At 36.3% G+C, this 23479-nt stretch overlaps 1 protein-coding gene across 1 annotated transcript in view; it reads right to left on the minus strand.

Annotated features, from left to right (window-relative positions):
• The window catches only part of CORIN (corin, serine peptidase), a gene marked incomplete at its 5' end in the record, with an annotated part of 112373 nt that overhangs the window by 29818 nt on the left and 59076 nt on the right, over positions 1-23479 (minus strand). The window contains 6 exons of the mRNA XM_083861509.1: positions 1517-1748; positions 6252-6350; positions 9648-9764; positions 10313-10423; positions 11969-12076; positions 16859-16972. Coding sequence (XP_083717635.1) covers positions 1517-1748; positions 6252-6350; positions 9648-9764; positions 10313-10423; positions 11969-12076; positions 16859-16972 — 781 coding nt within the window. The remainder of the gene's footprint in view (positions 1-1516; positions 1749-6251; positions 6351-9647; positions 9765-10312; positions 10424-11968; positions 12077-16858; positions 16973-23479) is intronic.

Genomic DNA, 23479 nt, shown 5'->3' on the forward strand with positions numbered 1-23479 from the left:
CCCCTTCATCTGTTTAAAACTTTAAATTTGAAGACTATTCAACTGTATCATGGCACCTCCTAAAATCTGTTAGCTAGGTATGATGGTAAAGAGCCTATAATTTAACTTACGTCCCTCTACACTAAAATAAGTTAATCCAGCTTTTATTTATTGTACTGCTTTCTTAAAAAAAAAAAAAAAAAAAAAAAAAAAAAAAAAAAAAAACCAACAGCCTTGATTTTCAAACTAGCAAGCCTGACACAGAGTTTACACAAACTCCTCTGTAACTTTGAAGCTGTCCTGTATGCAATAATTTCTTTCCCATGAGGTTTTTATGTGAGAATTTAACAGTATATTCATAAACTTCCTCGTGGTTCATTCTTACCTTGCACTAAGAAGCACATCACTAGACAATGAAATGTTATCTATTTGCCAACAGTATCATGTGATAAGAAATTTTAGGATGTGTAGTGCAATATTTGATGCATTCTTCTTTCAAACAGAAGATGTTAATTGATCAATACTGTCAAGGTAGGCCCAACAAAAGAGGCAGAAATACAGAATGAGAGGACTCTAGCAGCCAGTAGGTCAAAAAGCTCTGTCTGTTGGTCAAGTTTATTACATCTCCTAGCCTGCAACAGCTGCTGCTAAGAAAGACATGAGATCTACAGAAAATAGCCTCTGTTGAACAAATACAGGCATAACTTTAAAAAGCAGTGATGTTACCCAATGAGGATGGTAGAACAGTTACTCTGACAAGCAGAAAACCTAAGTTAGCCTGCAATTCAGAATGATGTGGCAGTCCTAATTTAGAAAGGTAAACATTCATTAAAATCTCAGGTTTTGTTGAACATTTGGATAGGGCTTTGCATCAAGTAATGTACTAATGCAAGGAACTATTACAAAATGCTAATGCTCCAAATTAAATTGATTTATTCCATGTTTAAACACCCTTTATAGTGGCACAATTCTAACCAAACACACAGAAATGGAAAATACTTCATACAAAGCTCACTGCACCCTTCTTGTCACCTTGCTCAACAGTGGAGTGAGCAGGTTCACAGCGCACTGGGTGGAAAACTGGCAGAAGGGTCCTGGCAAACAGGGCTACATCTGGCTGGTGACTACTGGTCACCTGTGCTGTTCCTCTGGGTTCAACTCCAGGGCCTGTCCTGCTCAGTGCATTTATGGTCTGGATGCAGAAGTTTAGTGCATCATTAGCAAGTTTTCTGATTATACAAAACCAAGAGACGGTGTTGATTCTCAAGGGATGAGAGGCCTTTGCATTTGGGCAATCATCAAGGACAGGAAATTTAACAAGAAAAAATGCCCGATCCTGCACCTAGGATGGAGCAGCAGCAGGAACAAACTGGAGAGCAGCCCTACAAATAGGGACCTGGGCATGCTGGTCAGCAATAGCCTTTTCCTATGGAATTCCAAAGCAAAATTTTTGGCATTTTCAATGAAAGCATAAAATTGCGAAAAACTACTAGGGCAGACAGTCAAGAATTAAATGAAATATGGTTTATTACAGTACCTGCAAGGTGGGATCCGCTGATTTGTTTGGGGGTCACATTTTGGTACCAAGATTGTGCAGGCAAAAAACATCAGGTACTTGTAGCAGTTGGTCTGAACCAAAGCTGGGAAAAGGGAAGACTCCCAGCTGATAGAAGCTTCCTTCTGTGTCCTGTGGCCCAGGTAGTTTGGGTAATAGGTATAGTTGTAAGGCAAGTTCATACAAAGTTCCAGAGTAATTGGTTCACACTGACCTTTCACAGAGAGAAAACAAACAGAACCACAAAAGATGTGAGATTAAATTAAATACAGAAGAAATATTTCTGTACTTATTAACAAATTTCTAAGTCGGAGGATATCCAGGCTTGAGAACTTGAATAGTTCTCTATCCAGTACCAAAGACCCCTTATAAGCCTATCCACACCAGTAAAGATGGGATTGAATTCTGCCTGCCTCATAACCCATTAAGATACTTTTATTTCCTTAATTATATTCATTAACTTTCTAAGCAACATCTTGACTTTAAGGTGGTACAATAAACCATCCTTAAACCAGCAGAGTGTTACTGTACAGCAACACACTTCCCACTGGTGTACCTACTATGCTACCATGACACACCTCACACTGACAGCAGACTTGCCAAAATTAAGAAGACAGAAATCATCTGATATTTTGAGTTGGAAAGGATCTCAGGAGGTGTCTATTCCAGATCAAAGCAGGTCAGCTCTGAGGACTTCTTGAGAAGGCTCTGAAGCCTTCTCAAGGCTGTAGACAGTCAGGTTGTAAAAATTCTCCAATTACAAAGACAGCACAATTTATCTGTATAGAAAACAGAAGCCAGGATTTGCTTTTAATTTTTTTTTCCTTGCTTACCAAGATCTGAAGGAAAAATGGGGACAATTAGGTTATGTACTGCACAAGCATTGAGCAAGAGGCAGTCTACATGCTAATAATTTAATTTGGGTAAGACATAACTAATAACAAATGAGAATGATAAGCAAAGACAGAGAAGATGCAACAGCTATAAGTCCATATGATTATATATATTATAGCTACATACAAAAATTTTCCAACTTTTGGAAGTTTATCACAACAAAGTTAGCCAAGTATTTTGGATTTTTAAAAATTGTATAGCTTTTTTATTTATTCTCATACTAGTATTCAGAAATATTTATTTTTCAATTTTCCACCATAACAGAAAACTACAGACAGAATTTCACTTCAGTTCAGATTGAGATTCAACTTTTTATTTTTAGCAATGAGATGATTGTGAAATTATTTAAACTTATTTACCCTGAATATACTGAGAAAGTTTTCCACAAAAAAAGTATACCAGTCAAAAGTTAAAAATGCATATATTTGCCTATTCTGGGAGCAAATATACATTAATATGATTAATATTCTCTGCTAGCATCAGTTGCTAGTACAGCGTGACCAGTCTGTCATCTCATAGCTATATCTTTGAGAGAAGTTGGAAGAAGATCCAACAGTCAATTATCCAGCTGATCAGCAGAACTCAGCGCTCTTTCTTGGTCTGGCATTTGGTGTTGTAACATTTTTTTACTATTTATCCCTAATCTGATGATCACAAAGCTCGTCTTACATCCAGCTTTGTCTCACCACTAAATCCTGGCATACTACCAATACTGAATTATTTTGGTTGTCTCAAATCACTTAGTCACATCTTTGGGGTATAGGAGGTTCAATGACTTTAACAATTCTTCTCACATTACTGGCATTTCCTTTCCTTCATGATGAACCATCCCTTGTCCTTCCACTCTTTTGCCTGATACGCCCAAATCAGTTTGGGCTCATCTTTTGATTTTGGCCAGTAAACATTTTTCTTTGATGTGTACAAAACTTTACACATTCATCGGTATTTCAGGATTAACACGAAAGTACATGCAATATTCTAAGTGTTTGTATAACATGACATTATTCAAGATTAAAAGGTTGAAATGCACATATACCAATCTCTTTTATTATGTCTCATATTTATAAGGGTTTAAGTGAATTCTGGAAGAAAATCTAGTCCACTGAAATGCCGCTGGAGGATAACTCTTTATATGTTTTCAATATGACTATAATTTTCACACTGTGTTTGGAAAGCTTCTATTACATTATGTGCAGAAGTGTCACTGTAGGTTTGAAAATAGTAACATTGACTCTCACACGCAATTCCCAACAAAGCAGAGAGTAATAAACAGAACATATGCTCCAGGGGTGAACATCTGACTCATTTTAAGTAACCCAAAGGTTAAGTCTTCCCTTCTGAGTCTGTCCTACAGCTTAATAGGTCCTGCTACTCCCTATGTATATAACACATGTGAGTACAACCTAATGAAGGGGGAATAAGGAATAAAATTCATTAGATCTTTTATCCTGAATTTAAAAAAGGAAAAAAATTAAAGTAAAAACAAACAAACAAACAAAAATAGCAACCAAAAATAAAACCAACCAATCAAAAAAAAGCCAAGCCAACCAAAAAAAAAAAAAAAAAAAAAAAAAAAAAACAAAAAAAACAAACAAAACAAAACACCACAAACCAAGACATTATCACATAGACTATGCCTGGATTTAATATCTTTCTGTGTTTATTACTAACTTGCTCTATCCATTGAAGTCTCTACAACCACTCTGGACACTCTGTGTCCAGTCACACTTATGGTAAAAAAAGTGCTTATTGTCAGAGCTACATCATGCTCCTGTGTTTCACTTTGTGCCAACTGCCTCTGATCCTGTCACTGAGCCGTCTTCTTTACATTCTGTTATCCTAAATATCTTGTAAATACATTATAATATCAGCCTAAATTGATCTGATATTATCACATTTGGAAAACATCCATCATATTCATTACTGGCAAATGTGGCTTATGCTTTGGAATTTTCAACCAGATAGTAATCTGGGCCAAGAAGCAGTGCTTCATCAAAACTGAAATTTTTCATGACAGTTCTCATGTCTTACCAAAGGCGAAATAACTCTGGTCAAAATACGAAGAACAAAAATAATATGAAAAAAAGACAATAGTACTTCCAGATGTTATGCAAGAAAAATCTTTCCCAAAATGTCTTGCTGTTCCATTGTCTATAAACAATTAAATACTCACTGGACTAGAAAAAGACAAAGTGTGATGATCCAGAAGACTAGTTCCGAGTACATGTTATTCCTGCTAAGAACTACAGATAGTTGCTCATAATATGTTGAGGAAACATCTGCACCAAAAAGCTCTCAGGTTTCTCATAAAATGGCATGGGAACATTGCTTTCCAAATATTACATGTCAAATGTCACAGAAATAGAGTGGTTTGGGTTGGAAGGCACCTTAAAGATCATCTTTAATGGTAGATCCTATTGCTCTTAGCATTTACTGGGAAGGTGTAAATCAGATGGAACCAGACCCTTTGAAGTGTGCAGAGATAGGATGGGAGGCAGAAGACACAAGAGAATTCCAATTATTTATATGGAAAATATTTTTTTTTAGAATGGAAGTCCTCTAACAGTAAAACAGATCTCTCAGAAAGATTGTGGAATCTCTGTCCTTAAGGATTGAGCTGCTCAGCTGCACAAGATCATGGGCAAAATAACTCAATTGGCACTGATTTGATCAGGAGTTTGGGCTTGTTGACCAAAGGTGTTACCTAGCTTCTTTCTAATGCTTAACACAGCACACAAGATTATTCCTTTACAAAAACTTAGGCAAAGCATTGATAGAAGCAGATCTGAAGCATTTATGCTTTATAAAAATATATTATAGCTTTACTTTAGCAGCATCTAAAGGCCCCAGCATGAGTGGTGTCTGTCTCAAACACTTGAAGGTGATAGTCACAAGTCTAAGAGAATAGGGAGCTTGGACTAATTGACCTTCCCATGTCCATTCTATTCTAAATGGAATAATATTATTCACACAAGCTATGATATAGTATCAAAGCATACCTTGCAGAGATAACTGCTGCACAAAGCAATTACACATGTAATTATGTAAAAATAACCTGTAAATGAAGCCAAGTCTGTCCATCCATCAAGGTGACCTGAATTGATGTGACTGTATTAACACAACACTAATTTTTAATCAATTTTAAGTAATTTTTAATGCAGTTCTGCCCCACTTTCAAAGCTTAGACAAATATATTTCTCTCGATTACCTGGTCACGTTGCTGCATTGCACAACTGAGAAAAACTGCTATTCAGAAGCAAGTGCAGTGTTAGTACAGGAACCTTGCATGGAGTGGTGTAGAACAGCAAACAGACAAGAGGATACACAGAGCTGGAGACCCTGATCATCAACAGTATGTATTGGCCAGAAGTATAATTAGTTTTTCCAGTTTGAATACCGAAATTACTCCTTCATAAACATCTAAAAGTTCTCCAGACTACTAAATACAATAACATGCGGGTTTTTATATTTTGAAAATAAATCAATATCTTCTGCTTTACACTTAACTATGCTGTTTACTTTACATAGATACTGAACATCATTAAATGCTAAGAGAAAATGCCATGGTAAATACCCATGCAGAAAATCTAAAAATTCACAGAAGACAAAATAAAAATACCTCAATGTCATGTTATAAATCCTAGTATCAATAATCTAGCTTTGATTGTACATTTTTTCCAACATTGGCCTTTTTAAAGATTCATCATTAGACACATACATTAGGCAGAAAATTCAAGTATTACTTACTGTGTTCTACCCTGCATCTTCACTTTAATCTAAAGCACCCTAAAAGAGTAACAGTATGAAGCATGTGACCACTTACTGCAGTTTGCCTGGCTGTTTCTCATCTCACAGGGAGAAGCTCCACAGGGATCAGGGCAGGAAGAACACCTCTGGTCTCCCTCCTGACAGACGGTTTCATCTGAAGGAAACAGAAATGTACCCTTCAAATACAATATTTGAAGACTAAAAAATGACTGGAGTGTCATGAGAAAGCACAGTGTTTACATAAAAATGAAGTCTTTCTTTTACCTATTTCAGTAAGTACCCAACAGTACTTAACTGCAGTAAGGAAGAAAAGTGTGCAACACTGTTCAGTTCTCTTTTTTCTTACCCCTCTGTTCAATAAAAATAATTACATCCCAGTTTCTGAATGAGAGGCATGGATCTCTGAAAGACATTTACCAGGCAGAATATGAAAAGTCATGCAAATCACATTCCAAAAAGAACAATAGTCCTAGCTGAAAGAGAACACTGTCTGGGAATTATTCTCCAATGCCATTCAGTTGATCTGCTTCTTATTTTATGATTGTTTTGGTTGACAATAAAAGACATCCTGAAGAAAGGTCAGAGATGAAGCATAATTGTCCTCCTTTGACAGCTTAAAACATGAAAAAACAACAGAAAGAAATCCAAAAATGCTATGATGGTCCTAATGATGGACTTCAGAATAAATAAAACCAGCACTTTATCAAAAGTTTCTGAACTACTTGGGTAGTTACATAATCTGACAAATCCCTGGACTCCTCTCTCTCACAGTTGTGATAGCTCCTCTCCAAACCATTAAATTCTCTCTTCTATGTGCAAAATCAGTCATTTAGGTTACTATTCTGTAAGGAGAGACTACATAAATGGTGTTTATCATTTTATCCTGTTTAAAATAGCTTATTGCCCTGATTAGTGTTTTGTATTGCACTACTGCCCATGAACATTAATCATTCATCCCTCCATTGGACATACAGAAGGTGCTGAAGAAAGGTCTAGTTATTGAAACCAATTATTGACAACAATCTCGTCTAAAGGAACTGATGATTTAGCCGTATCTATCATAATTATATGGATTTACTTCCATTCATACATGTTATATATTGAAGCAATAGAGGTAATTTCTTTGCTATAGCAATTGACCATCTTATCTTACATCTGCATCTGATTGCAAAATGGAACTTGAAAGGCAGGAAAGCCTTTTGACTTCTAAAGCTATCTCAAATATTTACATTACAAGTATTTTTAAAGTTTGCTCTAACTCCTTCCTACCTTTAAAAATCCCTGTGCTACAATGTAGATTCTTTTGATCCTAGCACAAATAATCTGAATTTCTACAAACACACTGTACCCTGTCTTTTGAAGAGATCACAGAAACTCTTAGTACTCATAGTTGTGAGTGTATCTATATTAGATTTCTATTGTCACAAAATGAATGGGAGCACTACTTATAGACAGATGCCATACCTTAAATTTCCTTAAGGTATGTAGTGAAGGAGACCACTTTTCTCATCCAGATAGAGATGAAGCAATTGCCATTTGTAATCTCTGAATATCTGTACTTGTACTAGGACACAAGATCCCTGCATCCTTTTATAGGCAAGGGGAAGTCACTATAACCTGACCTAAAATTTCTATGCTGATTTCACATATTTACTGTGTTTGTAACAAAACCAATACTCCAGACTGCATTAGCCCTAACTTCACTGACTCTGACAGACGTATCCAATTTTTTAAAATTTGATTTGTAGGTCAGAAAAGTCTTTGTAATACGTGAATGTCCTACTACATTTTTTGCAGTTGCTGGAAACAAGAAAATATTTAAGAAATACAATAGTAAGCTCTAAACAAGAATTCTGCCTTGCTTTTACATGGACTTTGCAAGGAACTAAAGATGAATGAAATCTAAATTCTGCCGACATATTCCCATGCAAATTAGGGTGGATGGGATATGGTTGCCTGAAGGAAGAATTTAGCTTTACACAATACTGTGAAATACTGGATGGAACTTCTACATATTGAAGAATTAATAATAAAAAATAGGAAAACGTTTGTATTTAAAAGTTCTACAGTTTAATGCCAAGTAGAAAGATCTTATATCATGTAATGAGATCACTAAATACAAAATTATCACCCCATACTCCTGCTTGAATACTTTAACTTATACCTATTCATCATACCAAACAAAGATTTTTAACCATTGCTTCAACACTAAAAGGGAAAAAAGAGGCAGTGAAAACAAAATACATCACTGACTTCTAGCCCACATCATGCAAGAGAAATGGAGGATAAAAGAATTTATAGAATAAGACTGAAATTGAACATCAAGAAAGAAGAATAAAAGGTGAACATTTTGTTCAAGTGCACAGTCAGAACTGAGGACAAAAACATTTCTGGGTTTTTAGATTGTCACAGTCAGAACTAGAAGATGTTTCATGCAAGACATTTTTACAATGTCAGCATTAAAAATAAAGAAAAATAATGATAATTTCTGTGTTTCAGCTTCTCAGGTATTTTTTTTGAATGAAAGAATTTAAATTGGAGTAGGAAGATCCCAAGAACTCTCTATGAAAAGAAGGGATGGAGTAACATGCTTAGAAAGGATTTCTTTTAGACTGGTTTCCTAAAGAAATGAGGCTTATATAATCACACTGTGTATCTGTTTTATGATAACAGGTCTTTTCTACACTAATAACTATTAGATAGCCTGTCCTATTACCACTACATTTCCCAGCACTAGCTTTCTACATAAGGTTACCTATTTTAATTTCCTAAAAACAAGATTCAGAAAAAAAAAAAATACATTAATAATTCTTGCATTGAAGGAAAGAATGCAACATGAACCTATACCTTACCAAAAATAAGAGAATTACATGTGAAAAATACCTTCAAATTTTGAAATCATCATGACAACATTGCTTTCTGAGTGTCTTTGGGAATTCACGTTCTTGGGCTCAAGACATTGCTTAGTTTCCTCTTCTGTCACAGAGCCCATAATAAGACAGCTATCAAGTAGCTGTGAAAACTTATGTTCTTGTATATTTTCACTCAGTCACACTAAATCATTAGTTTACTTATGAAAACATTTTCTCTGATTCCTAAGTTCTGATTAAAAAAAGGATTTTAATGAGAAAATTCCTCCTTGAATGACACCAACTCCTGTAAAACGAGCAGATTCTCATTTTTCCAAGCAATGTATTTCAAGTACAGCTGATCACATCAGAAAACTAAATACTGTGCTAAATATCACCTCCACTTCTTAATCTTTTTTTACATATTAAAAGAAGTCTGCTTACAAATGTATATGTGAAAGCACACACCCTAACCAGCCTTAGGAAGTGTTACTTGAAATGTAAAGCAAGTAATTTGTCAGACAGCTTCAGCTAAAAGCACTGTGGAACACGGCAGTCAATGGTAGGTTTAGTAAGAAGAGTAAAACGAAGCATATCCTTACTTTCACTGCAGTTTTCTTCATCACTTCCATCTTTACAATCATTGTCTCCATCACACTGGAATGCACTAGGAATGCACTGCCCATTTCTGCACTCCACCAGACCCTGACTGTGACATGCTAGAGAGGAAAAAAAAATTAAAAAGAGAATATTCTGATCAATGTAGCTTAGTGAAGCTCTGCATTATATTTGAACATCATACTGAATGGAGCTGGTAACACTCCTTAGCACTGGAGATCAGAAGACATTTTTCATTATCTATCAGCTAATTTTTCAATAGCTACAGCTACCCTGATCTTTAACTACAGAGACTGAAACTATAAATGTCAGGTATTAGCAACAGCCTGAGATAAAGTCAGCCTCCCCAAGGGAAAAAAAATGCACATAATTTTTACTCATGCAGTGGGAAACATTACAATTAACAAAAAGCTAATTCTGTAATTAACAAAAAGCTCTAACACAATGCAATGCTTTACTTCTCAACAAAGGCAACAGATGTTTAATTTGCTGCAGCTGTCTACTGAAAACAGACATTCATCAACTGTGAACTTCTGAAATAAAATAAATTTATAGTTTTGCCTTAAAAGTGAGTACACTAGTTATCTTACTTTTTTTCTTTTTTTAATTTTAAAAGAAAGAAAAAAAATTAGAGATTAAGGGAACTTACAGCAATTGATCTCATCTGATTTGTCTATACAGTCATGGTCCCCATCACATACCCAATCAGCTGTTATACATCTCCCCTCTCCACACTGGTGATGTGTCACTGGATTACATTCTACATAAAATGTAAATTTGAAGGGAAAAACAGGATGCTAAGTTACAGTTTTTTATATTTTATATTACTGATCAATTGTTCTATGCTTATTAGCTAATCTTCTTATTAATGAGCCATTTTGCATTAATAAATTATATAAAGAAAATTTTGTATCCGTGGACTTTTTTGCAGATGGTAGTTACATATATTCTTAATTGTATTGCCTGTATGGTGATGCACTCATTCCTTCTCTCAGGTGCACAACTGTGACCATTTGTAAATAAACAAGTTTCTAAGATATGTTAAGCACATTAGAAAATCTGGCTTACCATCTCAGGGAATGATTTTCAGTTAGCCATCAGAGAAAATAATTTCTTCCATTTATGTTTTTACTAAGACACTTAAAAAAATGTTTCTCAACTTCAGAAACTGTATTTTTTGCCTGTACTTGGAATTTTCCCTAAGAATTATCTACAAAGAAATTATTCCAATTGCCATTTTACTCTTTTTATCTGAATGCACAAAGAGCATTCTGTTGAGTAGAATGACTTTACATCAAAATAAATAGAGAAAATAGACACAGTCCAGCCCTCCAAATCTGCCATGAAAAACAATTACAGCATGTACAAAAACTTAGATTTTAAAAATTGTATTTAAAAAATCTCTGTCGAGATAAGAAAGATAGGAGACAGATTAAAATCTAGAAAAACTTTATCATCTTCAAACTAAGAATTATTTATGAAAAAACGCCACTAAATTACCAAAACTGACAAGAAAATATTGAAAGGTCTTAGAGGGTGCTTAATTTAGAGAAGAAATATTTTTAAAAATCAGGAAAAAAAGGGAATTGATTTTCAGATTTTATATTCTTAGTGTTCTTCCTTAGAAAAACAAAAGGAAAAAAGTGAAAAATACTATTATAATTGTTAAAGAAATATCTTAGAAAACTTAATTTTTCTCAGGTGTAGTAACAGGATCAAAAGTTAGTAAAATAAGGCTTTCTAAGTTTCCCAATATTTACAGGTTAAGGTTTTTCTTTTTTAATGGCAAAACTTCATTGTTACTCCTATGGAAGTTATGTGTAGATAGATACATATAGTAAGTAGGTAAGTATCATGAGTCAGAACATGTAAAGTTGAAAGACAGAATTTTATAATCAAAACATAGGACTTCACTATGAATCTTATGTAAAAACAATTCAGCTGTAAAACAGTTAGTACGAACAGTGTGTACCCTCATACAGTTTGCTTTACTCTCAGTTAAATCCAGTCAAGGTTTTAACTGAGAAAGGAAGGAAGCAAGGAAGTATCTCTTGGAATTAATTTAAAGCAAATGGAAAATAGCCGTATTTCTCATAAATACCAAACCCTTCAAGATTCGGATTGAGCCAGAACCCCCCTTTAAACATTTTCAAATTGCATATACAATCTGTGAGCTGTTTTCACTTTGTTCAAATAAAGTAAGAGCAGGGTATATTACTCTTTCAGTAGTTTAAGGGAAAAGATTACTGTCTTAGGCAGTCCTGATATCTTAAAGACTTTAGAAAAGCATATAACTTTCATTTACCACAATTTTGTTCATCACTAAGGTCTCCACAGTCATCGTATCCATCACAAACAAAGGTATAATTGAGGCATTTTCCCGTGTCACAACGAAATACATCATTACTGCAGTCTACAAAACAAAGCGTGTAAAATGTTAAAGTTGCATTGGAACATTAATATAAATTATGGACATTGGAATGTGCTGACTACAAACAAGATTAGTTAATGATACCTTACAACTTACAGGTCTGCATTAATACTGGTGTGCACCAGTTTATGAGAAACTAATCTGGAAGAATATGAAAAATCAAAAGACATTTTTAGAAATTTTTACTCTCCCCCTACCAGCTGTTTTTTTGATCAATACCATAAGGAGAGAGTGCTCTGTTTGCACATAGGGACCTAAATGTTTAATTAATTTATACACATAAAGTTCTCAAGAAATGTTGTAGGCTTCACCATTGTAGGTTACTAGGAAAGTCCTGAGTACCTGATGTGGCTATTAAGCAGAGATGAAGATTCTAACAGCAAAATCAAGATCCCTAGAACGCGCTTTTGAGCCTGCCTTTGATCTTACAATGGTTGCAAAGGAGCTTTATGCTTAACACAGTTTAGAGCTCAGATCTGGCCTGGTGCCTTCTCATCAAGGGATTCTTACTGTCAGCACTAAGTGGGTGTAACCTTTTTTTCATGACTGGATACATCAGTAAAGCGTGCCAGATATTCTCTGCGAATAACCATCATACTTGAATAGTATCAGGTTCAATAAAAACATGTAATCTTTGGTGTAGTTAAGCAGGTTTGTGATATCTGGGCCCATCAGTAGTAACTTTTGATTTCAAGCACACAGCTAGGATACTGGCTAACTCAGTTTCATTGCCTTCTTCTAGACTTTTCCTTGACCTCAAGCTTTTCAGGGAGAATGCCAAGATATAGAACAGCTGGGTGGACAACCCCTCCTTCCTGTTGAAGCTACACCACTGGAACCAAGGAAGTCCTTTGTGCCTGTTCTTACTGGCATATGTGGGCATTTTAAATGAGTTCTTCCCCAGAAAACAGAGAGAGAGAGAGCTCAAAAAGCAGGGACTGGAACAAAAGTGCTTCCTTTCTTCTGAGATGATCAACTACAAGACAACAGATTCATGCTATTAATTCCTTTTCTCCTCCTGGTGTGTGATTCATGATCCTATGTTCACGATTGCACAGTGGTTCCACTTTAAAAGTAGGGTGTCCTTCTAAGGATATTGCACACTAAAAGGTGCAGAACTTTTCCAGAAGGTGGGGTTTCTACGCCTTCAGATGTCAACCAAGTGTTTCACCTCCTAAGTGAAAAAAACCTCTGGAGCTTGAACATGAGTCACTTCCTCTCCTTCCCCCACAGAAGTATTAATGCTTTCTTCAAGTTTCATATTATCTTAGAAAGTCCAAATAGAATTTATGAAGGAAATGCTTCAGGATATGAAGCAAAATAATATGGCTGAGCCATGAGCTACATACTCAATAGTTAATTTAGCTTCAAAAAGAACCATTATTCATAAAACAGGGAATAACAAAAACCCCACACTAAATGAAAATAAATTTATGTTCTTGCTTACTGTAAGGAGACCAACACCCAGCTGAGAGTAAATTCTGAACATCACTTGTTTTGAATATGCAACAGCATGAAGTACTCTGGCAACTTTTCATCTTATTGATCAGTTTGTAACTCTTGACAGTTTCTATGCTTCTTCTGCTGCTCCTCCTCCAAATGAAAGTGCCTTTTTCTATGTTATTTCCTCCAGAAAAAATTACTGTTTAATTTCCATTCATACCCTCATTCCTGTTTCCATTCATACTTCTGAAGCTGCTGCAGTGTCCTTTAGGGTAGACAACCCACAGGCCCACACAGACAGGGTACACAAACAGAATAACAACTTCCTTGCAGGGAAGTAAGATTCACTTGATAAAAATCTAACAGCCTTAATATACATTTTCTTCAAGATATTTTCAAAAATGTATTGTATAGGGTAGTTGGTCACTCTGTTAAGTAAGGTGGGCACTTGGCAGCTGCCACTTGTAAAAGGCTCAACTTAAATTTTATAAATGATGCGGAAACCCCCATTTTCATAAAATTAAATACAAATTCTTATTCTATACTCCACTAAACACAAATGAAGTAAGTCTTTTGCATTCAATAACTTGACCCTGAGATAAGTTCAGCTTAAAGCATGGTGCTAATAAAGCCAAGGCAGCAGGTTTGGTCCCTGTATGGGTCCAGAAGGACCTGCTACACATGGGGTCTGGTCAAACCCCCAAAACATTCTGCTCTCTAAATTGGAGAGAGATGGATTTCATGGGTGGACTGTTTGGTGGATAAGGAATTGGTTGAAAAATTGCATCCCAAAGTTCAATAGCTCAGAATCCCAAAGTACATCAGTGACCAGTGGTGTTCCTCAGGGCTCTGTATTGGGACCACTGTTATTTAATGTCTTCATAGATGACAGCCTCAGAAAAGTTTGCAGATGAGGCAGGGAGATGGTGTGGATGTCAAGTTGAGTGGTGTGGTTGACACAACTGAAGGACAGGATGCCATACAGAGGGGACCTGGACTAGCTCAAAAAGTGGGTGCATGGGACTCTTGTGGTCTAACAAGATCAAGTATAAGGTGCTGCACCTGGCTCAGGGCAAACCCTGGTTTCAACACAGGCTGGAGAACGAATGGATTGAAAGCAGCCCTGCCAAAAAAAAACTTGGGGGAACTGGTAGATGCACAGTTGGACATGACTCAGCAATGTACACTTGCAGCCCAGAAAGCTAATTGTATCCTGGGCTGCACTAGAAGCAGCATGGTCAGAAGGTTGAGGAAGGTGATTTTGTCCCTCTGCTCTGCTCTTGTGAAAGTCCACCTCCAGTTCTGCATCCAGCTCTAGGTCCCACAGCACAGGAAAGACGTGGACCTGTTGGAAAAGATTCAGACTAGTCTACAAAAATTATCATAGGGATGGAACAGCTCTCCTTTGAAGAAAGGCTGAGAGAGTTGAGGTTGTTTCTCCTGGAGAAAGAGTGTCCTTTCAGCACTTTAGGGAAGCTTATAAGAAAGACGGGGACAGAACTTTTAGCTGGGCCTGTTGTTATTGGATGAGGAGTAATAGTTTTAAAAGAGGGTACTTTTAGACTAGACATAGTGTTGGGAAAGATGGGACGGGAAGGACTTATTCTACCCCTTAGCTCTCTTCTACCCTATCTCTCTCTCTCTCTCTCTTTCTCTCTTTGGGGCTTTGCTTCAGCTGAGGCTGGTGGCTGAAGGCAGGCCCTCTTTACCCACGACCCTTGCAATAAAACCACATGTTTCTAGAATATCTCAGGTCTGCAGAGTTCCTTGTCTCTGCCGTCCACAGATGATACTACAATAAAGAATAATTGTTTTACAATGAGGATGCGAAACACTGGAACAGGTTACTCAGAGAAAAGGTAGACATCCCATTTCTGGAAATATTCAAGGTCAGGTTGGACAGGACTCTGAGCAACCTATTCTATAATTTAATGACGTGACTTAAGACCTTGAGGGGGGCAAGGACTTCAAGAAACACAGCATCTTTTATCAGACAAACTTTCAGGCAAATAGGTCTTCCTTCAGTTTTGCTCTTTCTGCTATGTAATTCAGGAGTCTTATTTGACCTCCACACCATCTCCTCAACTCTTACCAAGCATCCTAATGAAAGACATCCTCTGCATATAAACCTTGTATCATTAAACAGACAGGTGTCCTTTCAAAGGTAATCTTAGCTCATGAAATTTATACTTGTTTTCTTAAAACATGTGATATATTCATTCTTTTACAACTAACTTCTTCTTTTCCCATTTCTAATAGAACTTGAAGAGCCATAGTGTCATAGGCATTTTTAAATTTTTGAGCTTACTTTAAAGATAACACTGACAGGAAAAATTGGAACATATAAAACATACAATACTTTTTACATAATAGACATTATCTCAACGTCCATTGAATGAATTGTAGGCTATTAAAGGAGAAGCAAGCTCTAACTTTATTCATATCAAGACCAGGAGGAAATTGCTGTCCTCATTTATTCCTTGGAGTATCCCAGATAAAATCTAACAACAACTTCCTTAAAAGCAGCTTTTTGAGTCTTGGAATGCCTAGGCTCTTAAATCACTAATAAGAATCTTTTGTGTTGAGTGTAAACTGCACAGTCTGACATTTATCAAAGTCTGAATGCAAAACCCTGTTATGTCCTGCTACGGTCCCTATTTAGTAATTTTTCCACATTTTCCTCTATTCTTTTTCTTCTTGCCTTCACATGGTTTTCTTACAGTTCATTTGTTCCACTTTTCTAAAAGTGTTTATAGTCCGAGGTGTTTTGTTAACACAGAAAAACACAGAGGAGCTCTAAAGAGATGCACTACCACAAACAAATAAATAAAAAATTAAGCTATCACATATGTACATTCAACTGCAGCACATACTGGAATTAATTTAAATAAATTGCATCCAGGGTTGAGAAAAAGAGAACTTTCTGAACAGATGGTCTTGCATCTACTCTAAAATCAATGCCAAAGACTAGGATAAAACTACAACTAACAGTGTTCAGCTGATTTTCAGAAGTGGTCATGTCTGATGCGCACTATTGATCCATTTCAAAAAAAAACAAAAAAACAAATACTTCTTATTTCCACATAGCTCCTTGCAGAATATCTGCCATAAGGCATAAAATTTTATAGATCAAAAACACATGCTGTGGCCTGAGTGAGCAAAGCTAAGCACAGTCCACAGCAACTGACAGAGTCCAAATGACAATATATGCAAACACTATGCAAAGCTCCTATTCTGTTGCCAGTAGCCTGCTTCAGTTTCCAGGTTTCCCTGAATGGATTCAGTACTTCAGCAGAACACTGCAAGGCTTAAGAAACTTACTACAATGGACCTCATCACTCCAATCATCACAGTCGTTGTAGCCATTACACTGCAGTTTCCCTGGGATGCAGACCCCACTGGCACACAAGAAACTCTCCTTTCCTCCACACAGTACTGCAAGAGAGCAGAAAAGACACAATGTGGAGAAAAATCATTAGCATCTACACTACAAAGTTAGTGCTGTTAGGGTCTTACAAATGTTAAACTGATATTCAATATTTCCCACAGAGACTGAAATATAATTCCAATTTGGAAAACATTAGGATAGCTCTCAGAGGATCACTGAATGCAAGAAGGTCAAGAGGAAAACCTAAAAGAACAAAATTCTGAGATAGAACAAAGCCATTTAAAACTTCTATCAGTGAATGACTCATCTCAACAGGCAGGCATGAAAAGGCTATTACACCTTAAATCTGTCCCTGGGACAAGGGAAGGAGCTTTACATGCTCATGTGGAGTATGTTTACAAAAAATACAATTTCTGCTTAAGACTGGCTTTACCGTATAGCCCTTTGGTATTCTTCACAGTTTGCTAAACCGGTAAGTATACAGTGGATGCTATGAGGTACCACTTAGCACTGGATATGCTTTTTCAGTGTTTTTCAAAAATGACAAATATCTCCAGCTTGCATTGGCTGCACATTCAATTATTTATCTAGATTTTTTACTTTATTTGTGGTCCTAGAATAGCAGTTTTTTCTGTCATACTTTGGCAATGTCTATACACACAAAAACACACTCTCAGCACCCTTGTTATTAGTTTTAAATTTTATCAGCAGGAGATTTTTTTTTCAACATACTTACATTCTTTTCTAAGCCTCACATTATTCTATCATCCCCAAGAAACAGGGCAAACTCAGACTTAATTAACTGAAATACATTCCTTATGGAAAATTTGTTTGTAATAAAAACTTAGGAATAGTTTCAAAATCTTTTCTATGACATTCTCAGGTATACTGACGAGTTGGACAGCAAATAATTTTTGATTTTGCAATATCAACATCATTTCCTAGTTGTGTAATGAGGACATGGTTATTGCAGGAGGACATGGTTATTGTGGAGGCCATGGTTATTGCAGTGAAAGCTGCTTATGTAATGCATTTTAAAAGAGGTCTCCAACTTCACGGAAAGGTGTTTGAAATACTAAGAGACTTTAAACCAAAGATTTTCAACCAGTTTGTGCCATTCAATGTTGTGATTATTCATCAGAAACAGGGTAGTACAAAACCACCAGCATCATCCTTCTGACATCCTTATGATGTGTTCCTCAGTAGGTTCCCTCACTTTGTGTGGTTGGACACATTTCCTAACCTCTAACTGAAGAGTTACAGCCTCACTTGTATTCTACCCATTTTGGAAAGGCATTATGAACTGCAAAATAGGATAGCCATAAGGTAAACATGAGATTAGATAACATTCACAGTCACATTTTATAGTGGGGAAAAACGAGGCAATGAGATATTAAAGTGAAAGTTATAAGAAATAATGACTAATAATATCTAAGACACAAAAATCAGCTTGTGATTTTTTTTGGAGGGTAAACACTGATGTTATTTTACATGTTCAAAGAATAGCTCTTGTTGCCTTTACTTATTGCTGCAAATGCCTCAGTTGCAAATAAACTCCAGCTATACAAATGAAGAGCCTAGTCAGCTGGAAGTGTCCAAAGAACAGTAGAGAAATTTTTATTCAAGTGCCTTGTTCAGCATGGTCACTGCAACAGTGACAGGTCAAGAATCTCATTTCATATGATAATGTCACACCTTATTATGAGCTGATCTTTTTATTTCTCCAGTTTCCTGCCCCGTACACTGTACTTCCTGATTTCTGCAGTCACTAAGCTCTACAGGGGCCCCTAGAAACAGCAGATATCCTTGGTATGGAAGTATTAGTTCCCTGCACTCCAGTGTTTATCCCACAGATGATAATGTCAGGTAAAAATACAATATGATAGCATAATCAAAATTTTGTAATCACTCATGCAAGAAAGGCTTTTAAAGGTCGGAAAGGCAACTTTAACTGATTGGTAATCTTACGTTCTTATAACTTGGCTTTTACACTATTTCCTTCATGCCTAAAAGGGTAAAGAGCACAAATAGCTCAAAAGGAACAATCTTGATTTGCTTTGATGGAGATCTCCATTAGTACAGAGCTTTACTGGTACTAAGACAGCAAGAGTAATGGACTCCTATGTTTTGTGTGAATATGCCAATTTGGCCTGGGAAAATGAAAATTAACAGCAGGAATATCTGATAACTTTTCTTATGGATCAGAAGAGAAAATATTTTGGCATCCCATACTAATTTCTGGACTGTGAACAAGTGTGTTGAAGCACTTGTAAGTCATCCTGACTCTGCCTCCTTCATACATCTCTGTCCTGTTCTGCTCCAACTCCAAAACGCTTCTCCATTTCTGCACACCTAAAGTGAGCATTTTTCTGTTTATCTTGTATGTTATACAAAAAAACAAGAGGAAGAGTGAAATTAGTTTTCTTTATCTCAGTTTTAGCATCCAGCAGCAACCAGAAGGAATCTTTAGAAATTTTAATCTCACCTCTTGCAGTCTTCTAATAGGTAATGACTGTATATGTTTGGTCCAGTCAGTGCAGTGTTCAGGGCAAGGAGAGCACACACACTGTGAACAGTACCTCCAATTAATGTAATTTCTGCTTTTTACCAAGCTTGTGCAAAAAGTTTTCAGTAGGCTGACCATCCCATCATGCCTCCAAAGGCCAGATTTTAATGGGAATTATAAAAGCCTTATCTAATGCTGTAAAACACTTTTATTTATTAAATTAAATATTTTGGTATTAAATTTTGGTATTTGATCTGGAACTTGATCTGCAACCACTTAAAAGACTTTATTGAACACAGGCTGCATACTCAGAAATACTGGAATTGTTCAAAACAAAGCAGCAGCAGAAGAAGAAATAACGCCTGAAACAGACATTTGAAATAGGAAAAATATAAACCATTCCACTCAAAAGTATTACAAATGGCAAAGATGTTGTTCTAAAGAAATACACTGGGAAATGTTAATTACTGATACCTCTGTATATAATTTACACATTTATTAATAAAATCATGCAAATATACACGCACCCAAATTCCTCAAGAATTAAAAATGTTATGTAGAATGAGCACAAAAAAAATGGAAGCAATCCTTGATAATCGAGAAACTTGTTTGTTTTAGTCCTTATCCAGGAAGGTTTAAAATCTGGAATAGCTTCCAAAATCCTGGACTAAACACCAGTGGCAGCAAAAAGTGTTTCATTTTACCTGTGTCTGGTGTATTATCAGGACTGTCTTTGAGGAGGCAAGATCACTTATGTGCTGTATTTTTCAGCTAGATTACTGGAATGTCATCTATAGAAGATTATGTGGAAAGGTCCCTGGAAAGCTGCAGAGAGTGCAGACTGAAATAAGCATTCTTTTACCATCCTCAAGACTGACATCTGGTTGTGTTTCATGGTATAGCAACAGAAAAAACATTCTGTAACAGTGAAAATGACCATGGAAAGTGCTGCCAATTTTTTTTCAAAGTGAAGAGGAGACCGTATTTTCTATCTAATGCTATGGCAAAAGTAAGAGGTATTAAAACAACCAAAAGGCAGAGCCCTTCATGCAATACATTGACAAGCTGAAACATTCTAGAACACAATACTAAGGATGCTAAAATATACATAGACCTACGTAACAAAGGGGCATATTAACAGAATAAAAATCTATGGCAGGTCACAAATTACAGAAAAATCCTTGAATCTCAAACAGATGGGAAATGCAGGAGTATTTATGAAAGTACTTCCACATTGTTTTGGCCTGTTTTCCTTTTCTGGGCATTTGATTTTGGCAGCTTTTGGAATCAAAATCATAAGACAGACATACTTTTTCTTTTACCCAGTATAGTCATAATAGCACAATGGAACACAGAGGAATCCCTGTATTCTCTCACTTTCAGATTTTCATCACCTGCTCCCTATAGCATGTATGTATCCTGCAGTACAGTGTATGCATCTTGTTGCTGTCAATTCTAGAAAGTTTTGATACTATGATCACAATCATGGAATTAGAAAAGCTAGCAACTCCTTACCCCCAGGTAATTGTTCATTTCTCTATTTCCTTAGGATGCAAAATCCTGTGGGAGAAAAAAGACAAAAGACCTTTTTCTTTCACTCAAGTGATGTGACCTAAAAAGGCCACGTAAGAAATTCAAGTTGGAAAAGAAACAGCCAAAAAACAGGAATACAAGTAGAATAGGAGAATAAAAACCAGAGAACACAACAAAATATAATGCAGGATCAATATAATTAGAGTAATTTGGTGGGGGAAACAGTTTAATCAACCGTGCATGTTTCTTCACATGAAACACCACGATAATTGTGAAAAAACATTTTGTTTTCCTTAAAAAATTAGTCCACTGTTGCTGTTTTTGCAGCTGTTTAGCATCAATGTTACACATACACAAATCACCTCTCCTTTTCACTGCATTAAGTAAATGCAGGGGCATAAGAGAAAGATAATGTCTTCCTGATTTTAAAAGCTTTTTCTCAGAAAAATTATCTACTGGATAGTAGACATAGACTAGATATAATAGACCGGATATAATTACATTGCCTATAGAAAAATAAATATCTGTTGCAGTCAGGTATTTGAATTCTCTACTTGAAGTTATTCCTCAAAGACAATTCTCTTAATAAATACCAGTTTGAATGAAGCTAGGGGTGAGCTAATTGCAGGCTTCCAATACCTGAAAGGAGCCTACAAGAAAGATGGAGAGAAACTTTTTACAAGAGCATGTAGTGACAGGACAAGGGGAATGCCTCCAAACTGAAAGACAGTAGATTTAGATTAGCTATTAGGAAGAAATTCTTTACTGGGAGGGTGGTGAGGCACTGGAACAGGTTGCCCAAAGAAGCTGTGGATGCCTCATCCCTGGAAGTGCTCACAGTCAGGTTGGATGGGGCTCTAAGCAACCTGGTCTAGTGGAAGGTGTGACTACTGTGGCAGAGGAGTCAGAATAAGATGATTTTTAAGATCCCTTCCAACCCAAAATATCATGGCAACGAAGTGCAGTTCAGGTCATTCATGCATCACTTTTTAACAGAAACAGATATTCATTCATAATGCCTCTTTAGCAAAAACACAAAAGTGAACAATGTCTCATAATTCTATACTGTAATTTACATAGCTTTGTTGTATAAACAGTAGAAGCATCATATTCACTGCTGCTTTTGAAAGCATTTTACAATTCAAATTAATGGAAAAATACCTTCAGGGCTCTTTTGAGAGCTCCATGTTAATCTAAGTCAGATTATTGTGTTGCTTTATTTTTCATTCAAGCTACTGGGTTTTTTCCTGCCATGGGTTTAACAGCAACAATTATGTTGGCTGGTCAAAGCAAATAAAAAACATAATAAACAGTGTCAGTTGAGAGAGAGAGAAAAGCAGAGCTGAGATTTTTCTGTGAGTAGGGATGTGAATAACAGCCCTTAGGAAGGTTTCTGTGATTTCTTCCCCCTAAAATGCATTATTGGTTACATATGGAGTGAATGACTGATAATGTCTCCTGCTCACTCCCTTACATGCTCATAGCTCATAGCTCATTAGACCTGTGAAACCAGTTCAGCCACCTATCTTAAATCTCAAAACATAAATTCTTACAACAATTACTAGGGCAGCTGATTTTCTCATCTACTGAGTAGATTGAGACATGTGTCACTTGTGTAAATAGTTCCAGGAACAGAACCCCAATAAGAGTGTGAAAAGCAGTTTGTGCTGAGCATTAGATGAAAAGGGGTTAGAGCAGAGAAATAGCCTCAGTTCCTTGGTTCTACTGTGGTCAGAAAAGTAAATTCTTTCAAATATACAAACTGCAGAAATAAATATTCAAGAACAGCACAGTTTATTTCTGTAGGAGAAGCAGCCTAGTGAACCCAAACTTTTACGTTTTTCAGTCACAGAGGAACCACATTAGAACCATGCTTTTAAATAAAAAGAAAAATAAAAGTAAAAATATTCTCCATAGTCATAGAATCATAGAATTGTAGAAGGGCTTGCATTGGAAGGGACCTTAAAGATCATCTTATTCCAACCCCCTTGGTATGGGCAAGGACATCTTCCACTAGATCAGGTTGCTCAGAGCTCCATCCAACCTGGCCTTGAACACTTCCAGTGATGAGGCTTCCACGGCATCTCTGAGCAGCCTGTTCCAGTGCCTCACCACCCTCCCAGTAAAGAATTTCTTCCTAATAGCTAATCTAAATCTACTGTCTTTCAGTTTGGAGCCATTCTCCTTGTACTACCACTACAAGTTTTCATAAATAGCCTGTCTCCATCTTTCTTGTAAGGCTTCCTGCAGGTCCTGGAAGACAGTTCAACTATAGTCTCTCATTCTACATGAAAATCATTCATATCCAAACATCATGCATTATGAAAAATTTGATTTTATAAACCGCTTTTGTTTTATACAACAGGATGTCAGAACTGACAATAAATAGAACAATATGGGTCTCCACAGTCTGTCAGGTAGGTGCAGCAAATCTCACAATTGGCTCTACATTTTGTCCTTGGTGAGAAAAAACTTCCCCTGCATACTTACCTGTAATTTCTGCAGTTCACTACTA

The sequence above is a fragment of the Zosterops lateralis genome, assembly GCF_965231275.1.
Source record: "Zosterops lateralis genome assembly, chromosome: 5".
NCBI lineage: Eukaryota > Metazoa > Chordata > Aves > Passeriformes > Zosteropidae > Zosterops > Zosterops lateralis.